At 48.9% G+C, this 13539-nt stretch overlaps 1 protein-coding gene across 4 annotated transcripts in view; it reads left to right on the top strand.

Annotated features, from left to right (window-relative positions):
* Positions 1 to 13539, top strand: part of ADAMTS17 (ADAM metallopeptidase with thrombospondin type 1 motif 17) — a 325031-nt gene that overhangs the window by 245453 nt on the left and 66039 nt on the right. For all 4 annotated transcript variants that reach the window (XM_055326445.1, XM_055326443.1, XM_055326444.1 and 1 more), the window contains 3 exons: positions 5892 to 6049; positions 9001 to 9160; positions 11899 to 12034. In XM_055326445.1, the coding sequence (XP_055182420.1) occupies positions 5892 to 6049; positions 9001 to 9160; positions 11899 to 12034 (454 nt within the window). The remainder of the gene's footprint in view (positions 1 to 5891; positions 6050 to 9000; positions 9161 to 11898; positions 12035 to 13539) is intronic.

Genomic DNA, 13539 nt, shown 5'->3' with positions numbered 1-13539 from the left:
TGGATGCCAGGATTAGAAGTAGGTTGACTGCGGGTCAAGTCTTCTAGCAGAATCCAAGGGGAGAAAGACAGAAGCCCAGCTTCTGCGCAGTGCCACGCAAGAGGAGGGCATGGGTGGGGGTCGGACCTCTCACATCTGCCTCCAGCCGGCTGTAAGGAGGAACTGTGCCCCACCCGCCCCCACCCCGCTCCCCAGAATGGCTCATGACCTCTTCCCACTTTGACTGCCAGTCCAGGGACGATGTATAGACATCCACAGGGAGAGTGAAGGGTCCCAGGAGAGAAGCAGACATTTGCCACCTGACCTCTCGTTCCAGGCCATTAAGGAGGTTTTGTTCTGCCACAGTAGCAAGAGAGAGCATGTGCCCATCTTCATCCCTGCAAAAAGTCTCTCTAGCTGCTGAGAGGCTTCTGATGGCTTCTAAGCCAAATACACAAAAGCTGGCACTGTGATATTTTGTACAGTGACTTAAAACATCCAGCCTCTGACCCAGACAGAACCAGCAGGTGAAAATCTCCTCCCCAGCAAATCAGAACTTTCAGACAGCACAGGCCAAAGCAGGTGGCTCAGGACTTCCCTTTGTTCTTCACTTTATTATTTGCCCATCAAATCAAAGCATTCATAATCACTTCAATAGCTCTTGTTGAATCTCTAGGCCTAAAAATCCTAATTTCAAGTGCAAACTCAACACAACCTGCTTACAGCCACAGGGCACTTGCCTATAGCCATGAGGCCGCAGGACCGAGAGGGACAAGAGCTCATAGGACCCAAAGCCTTAACTCTGGGACCTTCTGTCAAAAAAAGAATAAGAATACAGCATTATGTACAAGGCCTTGGAAATGACTCCTGCAGGTGGGCCAGGGAGCTTTCACCCCACCAGCTGTCACAAACCCTGCCGAAGGAAGCTCACTCTGGGTGGAGGCTGCTGCAGTTGGGCCAGGCTGTGGTCTGCGTTCTCACTGTCTGGAACTGACATGGCCCCACAACATGGATTTCTCATTGGACTCCACACTGAACCTGCGTTTTGGCTACTAATCATGACTTCAGTGTTCCAGCAGATTCTCTGAGATGGCTGTCCCACCCTTCTGAATGAATCTCAGGTGCTAAATCCCCATTAGAGCAGGAAGTTCTAGTGTCACCACTGGATCCCAGCACTTTGCAAATTTTGCATCTTGCTGAGTGTATGACTCACACAAAGTCAGTAGACTTGAAGCGATCACCATGCTTCTCAGAATTTCTGAGCTCCTACTTTGAACTCTGTGCTTTTCCTACCACTGAGAAATTCATAAAGGATTGACACCCATATCAAACCGTCCTGAAGAAAGGGTGCCAAGTGACCGATGTAAAGCTGAGTCTACAGGGCATGGAAGCTTGCAGCCACCCGTGGAAGTGGCCACAAGCAGAGCTTGAGCATATCAAGTTTATTCTCTGTAGGGACATGAGAGCTCTGCCCACACTCCCAAAGCTGAGATAGTGTGAAACTTCCCCAAGTCAGCAGCTCCAGACCAGGCCCACCAAAGCAAAGACAGGCGCTCTCAGAACTTGAGGGTGGGGTGCCCCAGCAGTGGTGTGTGTGGCTTGGAGGAGCTCTGCATTGGCTGAGGTCACGCGGATTGCTTGAAATCCACCTGCTGGGGGCATTTACACCTTGGGTAGCAACAGGCACTATAAACCAAGGCTGCTTTCCCTAGAGAGCTGGTTGCCAGTGCTCCACTGTCTGATGTGTTTTTCCGCATCCGGCCACTGACCTTGTTCTGGCCTAGCTGGCCAGCCACAGACTTCCACTGTCACTTCCCCTCCCCGTCTTCCTTGACTACATCCATTCCTCCAAGGCCTCCCCAGACCCATCCTGAAGACCACCTCCGGCAATGTCTCCTCCGCCTACCCCTCTCAGCACCTCTCCCTACTGACAAGCAGGACCCTGCTCTGGTGAGCAGAGGCTGACATACCCCAAGCCCCAGCTGGCTCTGTATCATCCCTTGTCTCGGACACAGCGGGCGCCTCTGCTGACAGAAGCAGGGCTCCCCAGGCTGGCCCCCACACCTCCACGCACTGTTTCTCTGGATGGTTTTATAATCGCCTCCAGGTGCGCCCTCCTGCACTTTTTTCCAGTCCTTCCCACTCTTGATCCCCCCAGATGTTTGACTTTTGGCACAGAGGTGGGGTAGCTCTCAGCGTATAATTCACTGAGTCACCCTAAAGGGCCTTACAGAAAAGGCTGAGGAAACACACAAACACAAGGTTGAGTAAGAAAGAGCCACCTCATCCTGAACATGAGTGCTGGCCAGGAGCAGAGGCCCAGGAGACAGTTTAAGGCATAGATGGAGCATCCCAGGCCTTCTAAATCTCAGGTACAAAGCTTACGTGGTTAAGGATCATAGGGTGTTTCCTCTGCCCCTATCATGGTTAGTATTTAAAAAACAAAAACAAAAACAAAACAAAACTCTGAAAGACACATGTGAAAGCCAAGCCCAATTCTCAGTTGTTGAGCATCAGCTTCAGGCCCTGCTAGAGCCAGGAGCTTAAAATGATATCCTGGGAAACTCTCTCTCTCTACCCTGGCACTGCTGTCGTCTCTTAGTTGACTTTAATCTGGGGGCCTCTTCCCATGTATTGGTAATCCAGACTTACATCGAGTCTCTGGGCAATCCTGTGGAAAGAAAGCTTCTTCCCAAGGTGAACAGAAGTCTTGGAACTGACTCTCACTGTCCAGGGTTGAGTGATGGGCCCATGCCTGGAGCTGGGGTGAATTTGGGGTCAGCCCGATATGACTAGAAGAAGAACATATCCCCAGAGGAAACCGAGTTGTTGGTACTTGAAGAAAGAGAAATAGATGCCAGGCAGCCAACACACCATCCACAGCAGCCACACCATGGGTCAGGGCCCCAACTCTTAAACCCCAGGCCCCAGCCCAGGGCACTGAGTGGGGAATCAGCTGGTCTATGTGGGTGGCCAGTGACAAGGAGAGCAGCCACCCTAGAGTGCCTCTGGTCTTTGTGAGGGAAATGGGTTCTGTGGGGTGGGGCCTAGCATGGTGGTGGTGAGCCGACAGCTCTAAAGAAACTCTACCCATCTCCCTGAACCCAAGTTACAGCAGGGTCTCAACATGCTCACACCCCCCATCCCAATAACAAGAACAGTGAAACTTCTCTCTCCTTCGCCAGCCTATAGAGTCACTCTTCATCTTGCCTCCTTTTCCCAGCCAGACTCCTGGGGGAAAAAATTCCTTCACCTCCCACTTGCTTCTCCACACAGAGCAGCATGCTTTCCTCTCTTCACTGCCCTGACACAGGAAGAACAGTCAGGGCCACCCAGGTCAGGATACACAGTCCACACCTGCCATGCTCTCCCAGGCCACCTCTTCTCCCTGCTTTTCTTGCCACCTCACCTCAAGTGTACATCTGCTTTTCCTCCAGAAAGTCTTCCCCATCCACCCCAGTCCCTTCACACCCTCCCTCCACCCCCAGCACACATGTACTGGGGCCTCTGCCACAGAGCCTATGAAACTGTCCTGTGTTCATCTGTTTTCACACCCATCTCCCTTCCAAATGTTGAGCTCCCCGAGGGCAGGAGCTGTGTCCTCAATACCCAGCTAGGAGGCCCTGAGAAAAACAGGAGGGACTGACTGGCAGGGGCATGTGTCAGCTGCTCCCTGTGCTTCCCTAACCATTCTCTGAGGACTCTGGCCCCACATTGTGTCTGCCTGTCACTCCCCACCAGTCTGCACTGATTTCTGGAACCAAATTTAAATATGTGTGTGCAGGAAACAATTTTCCAAACCTACAAAGAAGTAGAAAGAACAACCTGCAAGTTCTGTTATTTTTATAAGGGGTATATAGAATGTGAGACCCTGCAACAATGGAATGTGTTCTCTTGGAAAACAAGCATGACACTTGAACATTTTCACTTTTGTCATAAAAGTCAAGATTGAGCCTTATAGCCTAAAGAATATGGCAATATAAATTGCCAGAGTTATAATCTGTTTAGATTCAGGTTCTCCCTCTTTTTTTTTTTTAAGATTTTATTTATTTATGAGAGACACAGAGAGAGAGACAGAGACACAGGCAGAGAGAGAAGCAGACTCCTGGCAGGGAGCCTAACCCAGGACTTGATCCCTGGTCGGGGATCACACGCTGGGCTGAAGGCAGATGCTCAACCGCTGCTGAGCCACCCAGGCATCCCGGTTGTCCACACTTTGTAGCTGTGTGATTTTAGGCAGGTAACTTAACGTCTCTGTGCCCTCATTTCCTTACCTCATCTGTGAAAAGAGGAAAAATAATGCTTTACCTTGGAGAGTTGTTGGGAAGAGTAAATGGCTTACATTCTTACTTCCTTTTCATAGCCAGGAAATTTCAGTAGCAGGTAGCATTTCTTGGAGGGAACATTTGATTCCAAGTCGTAGAGCCTTCTCTTTTCTAAGCCTTCCCTGGAGTCCTGTAATCCTCCATCACTCACTCTGCACAACCACCCTGGATATGAAACCCTGACTGGAAGTAGCTCTACTGGAAAGAAACCCTTCCTACTTCTTTCCTAGTTTCTCTTGGCAGTTCCTAGAAGCAAGGAGTCCTGAGCATGCATCTCTCCTGCATGTGCCAGGAGAGCCTGGCTGGGCGCACTGGGACCAGAATGTCCTAGAGAGGAAGCAGAGGCCCAGCGTCCCCCAGCTGCCTGTGACCTGACCGGGACCAGTTCCAACCAGGTCCTAACCCAGCCTTGGGGCTCATGGATTCAGAGCTAACAGAAACCCCTTTTCAGTTTCAACTCTTATTATCCAAAATCGGTATTAAATGCGGGTGTTTTATTTCTGGCCTCGATGGGCAGAGAAGAGGGAATGGGATGGATCCTGATTTCGCTGGTTGTGGACTGAGCAGGATCCCAATTGGGAGCATTTGGGTTACTGGGGGCTCCAGCTGTACTTGCAGCTGTACTTGCATTGCACCCAGGGTGTCCTTGAAGTTGCATTTTTTGAGTGACAAGACTTGTTGCCACCTATTGTCATTTGCGACCTTCTCCCAAATATCTTTTAGTTCTTGTCTTTCCTAAATAACAAAACAAAACAAAAACAGGGTTTCACTGTAGAATGCTCTCCTCATGAGAATGCCATGACTGCTAGGCAAGAGAACACAAGAAAGCCACTGTCAGCACTTAGATAATCAATATATGGCTTATTTGGAAAACCAGATTCTTGCTCTGGCCGATCAGCAAACTACTGACTTTGTCTCTTCCAACACGTTTTGTATGGAGTGGAGGTGTGAGCCAGCAAAGCGTGAACCTGAGGACTGCTGAGCCCTACCCTCATAGCGTTGTCTGAGTGCTACTATCCCATCTGTGGGCAGCTCAGGTTCCCAGACTCTACCATTTAGGAGAACAGCAAGTGTTTCTTGGAGGAGTGTCTCCTTTACTAACACAGAGCTATCAAATCCTTCAGAGAAGCTGATTAGGCTGTAACTGTACAAAGCCCCAGGTAGGTAACAGTAAAACGAATTGACGAGTTTTTCTAAAGCAGCAAAACCCTCTCTGTAGCCTTGGACACATTAAAATAGAATGCATCCATCAGGCCGAAGACCCTTTACCCTGGAAGTCTGGTAAAATGTGATTGGGCTGTGTATGTCTCCATCCTCTAGCGCTCCTCTCCACACCCCCACCAGGCAAGTTGATCCAGAGACAGGCCATGCGCCAAGGTTTCTCAGAGGGTCCTGCAGGTCTTGAGCTGTTTGCCCCTTGTGAGCCAGTCTTCCATTCTCAGCATACAGAAAGCTCACCAACCAGTGCAGACCTCCCCCCTTTACCCTGTAGAGGGACATCTCTGATGCACCCCTCAGGACAGCCAGATTCCCCTTAAAAGGCAGACTGACTCCCCCTGATTCCATGGTGTTCCCTTTTCTTTCCAGCCCTGAAAGATACCAATAAGAGATCCATCAACAGTGACTGGAAGATCGAGCTCCCCGGAGAGTACCAGATTGCGGGTACAACCGTGCGCTACGTTAGAAGGGGCCTGTGGGAGAAGATTTCTGCCAAGGGACCAACCAAAATCCCACTGCATCTGATGGTAACTTGCCATGCTTTTGCCTTCATCTCAAGCCTGAGGCTGCAAGGGGTCTTTCAGTTCCCTTCTTTCCAGGGGTGCCAGGGAGAGATCGCCTGGGTTCTGGTGGGTGACCTGGCCACCTGCTGCTCAAGTGCATGTGCACATCCCCCACTCTCTTACTAGGTCTTCTCTTATCTCATCCCTTTTGCTGCATGCCTGAGAATATTCCCCCTCCCCAGACTTCGCCCTGGCAGAAGAGCGAAGAGGGCAGAGCTCCCATCTTTTTCAAAAGGAACCACCTCCAGGAAGGAAATACTTGGCCATGTGGCAGCCAGGGAGACTTGGCCCCATTAAGCAGACAGCCTCACTCAGAGTCTGTGTTTTTATATCAGATGGCACAGATCCACCCCACACTCTGTGTATCCACACTGGAAACTACCTTTTGGAAATGAACCGTTGACTCGGATTCCAAACCAGCATCACTCAACTTTTCCAGACTCGGCTTTGCACCAAGCATTTGGGAATCAGGAAAAGGAGAACTGGGTTCTACAGGAAAATTTACTCCCTGGGTAGTTGCACAAAACCCATGCAGCCAGGCCAAGTTGGGGTACCTTATCTTACCCCTTGTCTCAGGTGGGGGGGACCCCATGCAAACCACTTTAACATGGGTGATTTTAATGAGTATTAAAGCTTTGCAGAGAAAGGAACACCACACCTTCTTAAGGCCCAGGAGTTCTCATGGCTAACTTCTGATAGCTCATAATTATTGATTCCATGTCTCATTCCAAAGAATGGGTTCTATGGTAGTTTGTGCATCTATAATCAAAGCACATTTTGTCCTCCATGCTTGCCAAAATCTCCCCTTGGAAATTTTTTTTTCTCCATTAATTTGTGGTCTCTGGCAACCTGCAGCCATCCTAGGTTAGGTGACACCCAGAAGAGTTGCTGGCCACTTTTCAGGGAATCTCCTGAGAAGACCAGCTCTGCCTGTGAGCACTGGCAGCCAGGCCACTATCATGCATGATGGCCCTACCCCCACTATAACCTCTGATGAGAGAGCAAAGTGAACCGGTTCCCATGCATGACTTCAACAATCCAGAAACATTCGGATGTTTCAATGCTACATTCGGCCTACTAAGTCCGCGGCAGATGTAGCCTTGCAAGTTTGATTTCTGGGACCCAAGAACCCATACCTAAGCCACTCCTCTGTGATTAGATTATGTTGTATGGCTTTAGAACAAATCCATCCTGGTTTAAAAGGGGTTAAAAGAGGAAGCATGTGACAAGATAAAAGCCATGTAGCAGTGTCACGTGTGAGTGCATGAATCTGGTTTCTCTAGCAAATCCTAAGATGGGTGTATTTGCCTTTTTTGCCCAAAGCTTTCATAAACTGTGAGGGAATCGTCAGCACATTAAAGCAAATGCAGGGCCTGGATTCATTCATACCATGCCTGATAAACAAAACTCAGCTGAAGTTCTGACCCTCTTTGATATTAACCACTTGTCTCTCTTGAAATGTGGTTACTTCAAGGTCTAAAGTCTAGAAATGAGAGGTGCCCCTCTGCCTTTAAATAGAAGCTTATTGTCCCCAAACTGGGGTGCCTACATGGCTTGCAGGGTCAGGAGAACGCATAGAGCCATGGGACCTGCATTTGAAACCAATTATACACTCACACACACAAATTATACATGGCTGCAAAATTGCATGAAATTGGTTTCATATGGATTCTTGATTCACCAGTCTTCTTCCCATACTGAGATAATAAAGATCTGTTAAAGAGGGTTTTTTTTTTTTTTTGAACTGGAGGCATTTTTCCAAATGTGTTATACTACAAGTCTGTTTCTTAGAGAAGTGGATGTTTATGTACTTCAGGCAGCTCTGAGCACCTCACCCCCACCCTGCAACTCAAGCCTTTGGCTTGAATTGAAGCACTGGGAGATTCTCGGGAGCAGCATGGGGGCCTCCCCAGGTCAAGGCAGGTGGAGCACATGCTGCCTGTAGTTGCCTGCTGCATCTCCAGGCCTGGAAGTGAACTTGACAGCTGCCTTAACCCAGGAGTGCCCACTGGTCCCAAGTCTAGTCTAAGGACACAGCACCTCCACCCAGGCTCCCATCAGAGGGCTGATTTTGCACCATTACACTTAGAGAAATAAAGCTGAGAGAGCACCTCTGTCCTTACAGGGCTTGTAAATGCATTACCAAACAGAGTGCAGATCCATCCATCTGCTCACTCACCAGGACTTCAAACCCAAGGGTCCCCAAGCTGCAAGATAGCTCCCCACCCCTTCACTCTCAGCTTTATGCCTTGATCCAGGTCTCTGCCACCCTCAGGGCATCAACATCATAGCCGCTGCGGCAGCAAGAAGGCTCATGCATCTCAATGACTCCTCAGCAAAAGTCCCCCAGATCCCTGTATGGTGGGCTGTGTTTGCCCTTGAGCCTGTCTTCCATGTAGCAATGGCTGATGCTAGGGGCCTGAAGAGTTATGTTCATTTTCAAAGGAGTAAAATAACCCCACCTGTTCAGATGCCTTTTTAGGTAAAAGCAGCATGCTTGTGTCCTCTTCGCCCACAAGGGCAGCTCCCTGGCGGAGGATGTGGGAACAGGTTATTTTCTCGGAGTTGGAGCAGCTCTCTCTGGAAAGTGCAGTGAGAGCCCACAAATTTGCTCCCCACTCCCCCTCCCCTCACCACCCAGAGTCCTCCCTCATCTAAACTGGTCCTCTCTCAGGTGGGAAAGAGCAGAGCTCCCTGCTGAGGGTTCACTTAGACTCCTGCCCCTGAGCTGAGTATCTGAGGAACCCAAGAGTGAAATAAGGGAACCCCCCTAGACCAAGCCTGTTTTGAAACCCAGAGAAGACCTGGTGACCCTGCTAGAGAGACTGCCACGGTGCAGCTTAGCTTGCCAATTCAGCAAGCCTGTAAGCTTCCGCTCCATTTCAAACTGGCCTTTGATTTTACTGCTGATCCAGGTGCTGTTATTTCATGACCAGAATTATGGAATCCATTACGAGTACACTGTTCCTGTCAACCACACTGCTGAAAATCAAAGTGAACCAGAAAAACCCCAGGACTCTTTGTTCATCTGGACCCACAGTGGCTGGGAAGGGTGCAGTGTGCAGTGTGGAGGAGGTGAGCATCCGAGGTCGGAGACCCATTGGGTGCGGGGTCTTGCCAAGGGAAGACGCCCTTCCCAGGGCATTGGAAAGGCTGGCCATGCCACCTGCCTCTCCACAGGAACTTAACACCCCACTGCAATTTTTTTTTTAAGATTTCATTTATTTATTTGAGAAAGAGAACAGGAGTTGGGAGGGGGGTGGGTGTGAAGAGGGAGAGGGAGAAGCAAACTCCCCCACTGAGAAGGGAGCCTGATGCAAGCCTCGGTCCCAGGACCCTGAGATCATGACCTGAGCCCAGGGCAGGCACTTAACTGACCAAGCCACCTAGGCATACACACACACCCGCCCCCTGCCCCACTGCAATTCCCTCTGCAAAATACTCATGCAGACTTCCAAACTCCTACTTGTTGGAACTGTGGCCACACAGCTGCTTTGCCTACAGCTCAGGGCCCTTGGGTTCTGCCCTGAGTGGAGGTACATCAGGTACATCACACACAGGTGTGATGGGGAGTGACCTGGGAATGAACAGAATAGACCTTCACCTGTTATGTTCGGTGAAGGGCCACCAGATGTCTCTGCCACAGGTACCCCACTACAAGATGCCATGGAAAGAAAGAGAACCCCACGAGCCTGGTGAAACATTCCAAGCATGAGTCCTGGCTTCGTGGTTTGCTGTCATATTTTTAGCAAATGACTCACATGATCTATACCAAAATTTCCTCACCTCTAAAATAGAGTGATCAGCCCGTATGCCCACTGCAGAGAGGAAACTGCTATACTATAAAAATCAGTATCAGAAAAAGGCACTGTATTCATTACTGGGAGGTTTAGGGGACTTAGGGGGAGTGGTAGGAAGCCATTCTGAACTCTTAGAAGCCCTTTGGGACAGCCCTTTGTCACCCTGACAGGACACACAGCTAGGTGTGGGATGTGGGACACAGGATGGGTGGGTTCTGGTGGGCACAGAGTTAGGATGGAAGGTTCACCCAGAGTCTGGAATGCCAACCCAGAGAGTGTGGCATGGCCCAACCAATACCCATTTCTATGTGGTTGTTGACTGTCAAGGTGATATTTGTCACATATCCAATATGTAGAACAAACACTTAAATTGTTTACCATTTAAGTGAATCGTCCCATTGCTAATGGGTAGGAATTACTGCTGTAACGTGATTCGGCCTTCAGATACTGCCAGGGTCACCTGTGAATTCCTTTCCTTCCCTCTCCTGCATGTCTTGGCTAACTGCCCTTGCTGCTTGTTCTCTGCCCATTCCTCAAGCGTCCCTGGCAGCTGGCATAGCCTCAGGATCCCCCCATCAGCCCTGTTGTTGTCCCATTTTATACTTCTCCCTGAGAGCCCCCCGTCCTTCAGCTGTCCTCCTGTGCCACTAGCCATCCAACCTCCAAATCTAGCAACTCCCATATTCCTGACTGCCAGACTTTTCCTCTTGGGCAACTTGCTACAAACTAAGCATGGCCCAGATGGCACAGTTAGCAGGCTCCCCTCAGCTGGGGGTGGGGGCAGGGAGGCTGCTGTTCTGCTGCTGTCACTGTCAGCCCAAGTGGCATTCCTTTATGACACCAAGGATTCCCATGTTGTCAGGTGACAACCAATGGCTCACCATTGTCAGACCTGCAGCCAAAGCTGAAGTGTGGCTTGAGGTGGCCCTGTGCTTCTTAGACTCATACAAAGCTGCAGCTGCAGGCAGTAAGAACTGACAGCATAGTTCAGGACTCCACACTTTCGAGGTATCCCTAAAGGACAAACTCTCCAGGGGACAGACTGAATGAGGAAACTTGGCTCCAAAAAGCTGTGCCTGACATCCTCTTAATCTTGTATTGCCATACTTCCCAAATAATAATAAAAACAGAATATAGCTAATATGAAATGTTAACCCCCTACTAGGCTCTGTTGTGTATTACCCTAAGGCACAGGTTAAGCAAATCAGCCTGGTTGAGGAAACTGAGACACAGAATCATGGCAGCTAGCTGTCGATACTGTCATCACTGTGCTGGTGATGGAGCCAAGTTTGAACCCAGACAGCCTGGCTCCAGAAGCCACCCTCCTAGCTCCTAACCATCCACCTCCATGGCAAAGTCATGACCAAGCTGTGTATAAAATGTTTTGGGTATACCCAGAGAATGGCCACACCCATCTGGGGTAACCAGATAGTGAGGTCCTCAAATGCAGGTGATGCTTAGGACATGTAGCAGTTGGCCGCCTAATAAATTCTCAAATTGACTCTAGACTGCCCACTTGGATGATGCAGGTCTGGGTGTCCTTTAGACCAAACTCCCTGCTTCTCACTTCTCTCCAGCAAGTAGTGATTCTGTAATAGGTAGCCGTGTTCTCTGGTGAGAGTATTAATCAAGACCAAACCTCTGTAGACTTTAAATATCAAAGGAAAAGATAAAGAGATTGGCAATCTTTGCTGGAAATTAAAGACCCAAATCATAACTTTGGCCTCAGTGAATCCCAAGCTGTCCAAGAACATAGTTAATCTGCGGTGTCTTTTTCTGATCCTGTTCTAAAATCTTCCTCCTGCCCCATGCTGCCCCTGCCATGTCTTACACACCCTCATCCTTAACATTATAGTTCTTTTTCTCCAACAACCAATAAAGCATTATAACTGTCACTTCACATGAAAAACTGATCAAAAGAGGAACCTGAATGCTCCTCCATCTGCATAAATGAATGGCCTTTCCAAGTGTGTGTAGTCACAGCATCTCAGTTCCCTGTGGTTTGGTTTCCAGGGGAACGGAGAACCATTGTGTCCTGCACACGGATTGTTAATAAGACCACAACACTGGTGAATGACAGTGACTGTCCTCAAGCAAGCCGCCCAGAGCCCCAGGTCCGAAGATGCAACTCACATCCATGCCAGTCACGGTAAGGAGCTCTGTTCTCAAGCTTGGACCCTCCAGGGTCAGGGCAGAAACCCCCATGAGTGGGGGGCAGTGATACACAGTTAATACCACAGTACCCCTCTATGCCATGTTCTCTTGTTGCTAAGTGACTTCTGCTTGCTCAAAGTACTGAATATCTGGCTACTAAGCCAGAAGTCTGAAAAAATGTACAGTCCTAGCTGGAAGGCATTTTTAGCAGGCCACTAAGAACATCTCATGGAGTAAAAAAAAAAATCACATACTTTCAACTGGTACATGTAGGCTCCCCCAGGTTATTTTGTCTTGGAAGAAAAGGCAACTTAGGGCAGTCCGGGTAGCTCAGCGGTTTAGCGCCGCCTTCAGCCCAGGGCGTGATCCTGGAGACCCAGGATTGAGTCCCATGTCAGGCTCCCTGCGTGGGGCCTGCTTCTCCCTCTGCCTGTGTCTCTGCCTCTCTCTGTCTCCCTCCCTCCCTCCCTCCCTCTCTCTCTCCCTCCCTCCATCCCTCCCTCTCCCTCCCTCTCCTCTCTGTGTATTTTCATGTCTAAGTAAATAAAATCTTAAAAAAAGAAAAGGAAAATTCAGTCAGAATGTAAGCATCCATGAGTAAGGCACACAGGTTAGTGTTTGTGATCGGTTGGTTTTGGCAGCTGAAACTAACAACTGTGAGCATGGATTTGGGTGTTCATTGCTTGGAATCCACCAGAATTTCTGTTCCTAACCCCAGCTTCCTTGGCCCTGTCATTTGTGCTCTGAAGTGAATTTTCTTGGGTTGTCAACCAAGATGAATTGTGTGAAGCTTGCTCGTCAGTTAAGCTTTCTTATTTCCAGTCATTTTTAGTGAGACTTTGCATTATACTGTGATTGTTTGAGCATGTAATATCACCTCTGGCCTCCCATTCTGCTCCCAGTTGAGGTGCATGATTTTTGTTTTGTGGTTCTGTGCCTAGTTTTCTTTTATAGAGAAGCTGGACTTTGGACTGGCAGTTAAGCTCAACTCAGGCCTCTTGCCTGGTGCAAAAGTTTCACAAAGCACATGGTTTTTGTGCCAACCCCCTTTGCTTTGTCAAATTGGCAAAATGTGGGTGGTTCAGCGATTAAGCATCTGCCTTTGGCTCAGGGCGTGATCCTGGAGTCCCGGGATCGAGTCCCACATTGGGATCCCTGCATGGAGCCTGCTTTTCCTTCTGCCTATGTCTCTGCCCCTCCCTCTCTCTGTGTCTCTCATGAATAAATAAGTAAAATCTTTAGAAAAATAAAAAATAAATAAAAATTAAAAGATTGATAAAATGTGAGTAGGAGAAGGAAAATAGGAAAGCAAGAAGCAAGACTTATTTCATTAGTTGTATGTGGTCCTTAGCAAAATAAGAATGAAGGTGGGTGGGAGGATGGGTGAAATGAGTGAAGGGGATTAAGAGTGGATCTTTCAGTCACAAAATAAATAAGTCATGGAGATGAGAGAGACAGCATAGGGAATATAGTCAATAAGATGGTAGCAGTGTTGTTTGA

The sequence above is a fragment of the Nyctereutes procyonoides genome, unplaced genomic scaffold (assembly GCF_905146905.1).
Source record: "Nyctereutes procyonoides isolate TBG_1078 unplaced genomic scaffold, NYPRO_anot_genome, whole genome shotgun sequence".
Classification (NCBI taxonomy): domain Eukaryota; kingdom Metazoa; phylum Chordata; class Mammalia; order Carnivora; family Canidae; genus Nyctereutes; species Nyctereutes procyonoides.
This window is presented reverse-complemented; position numbering and strand designations above follow the sequence as displayed.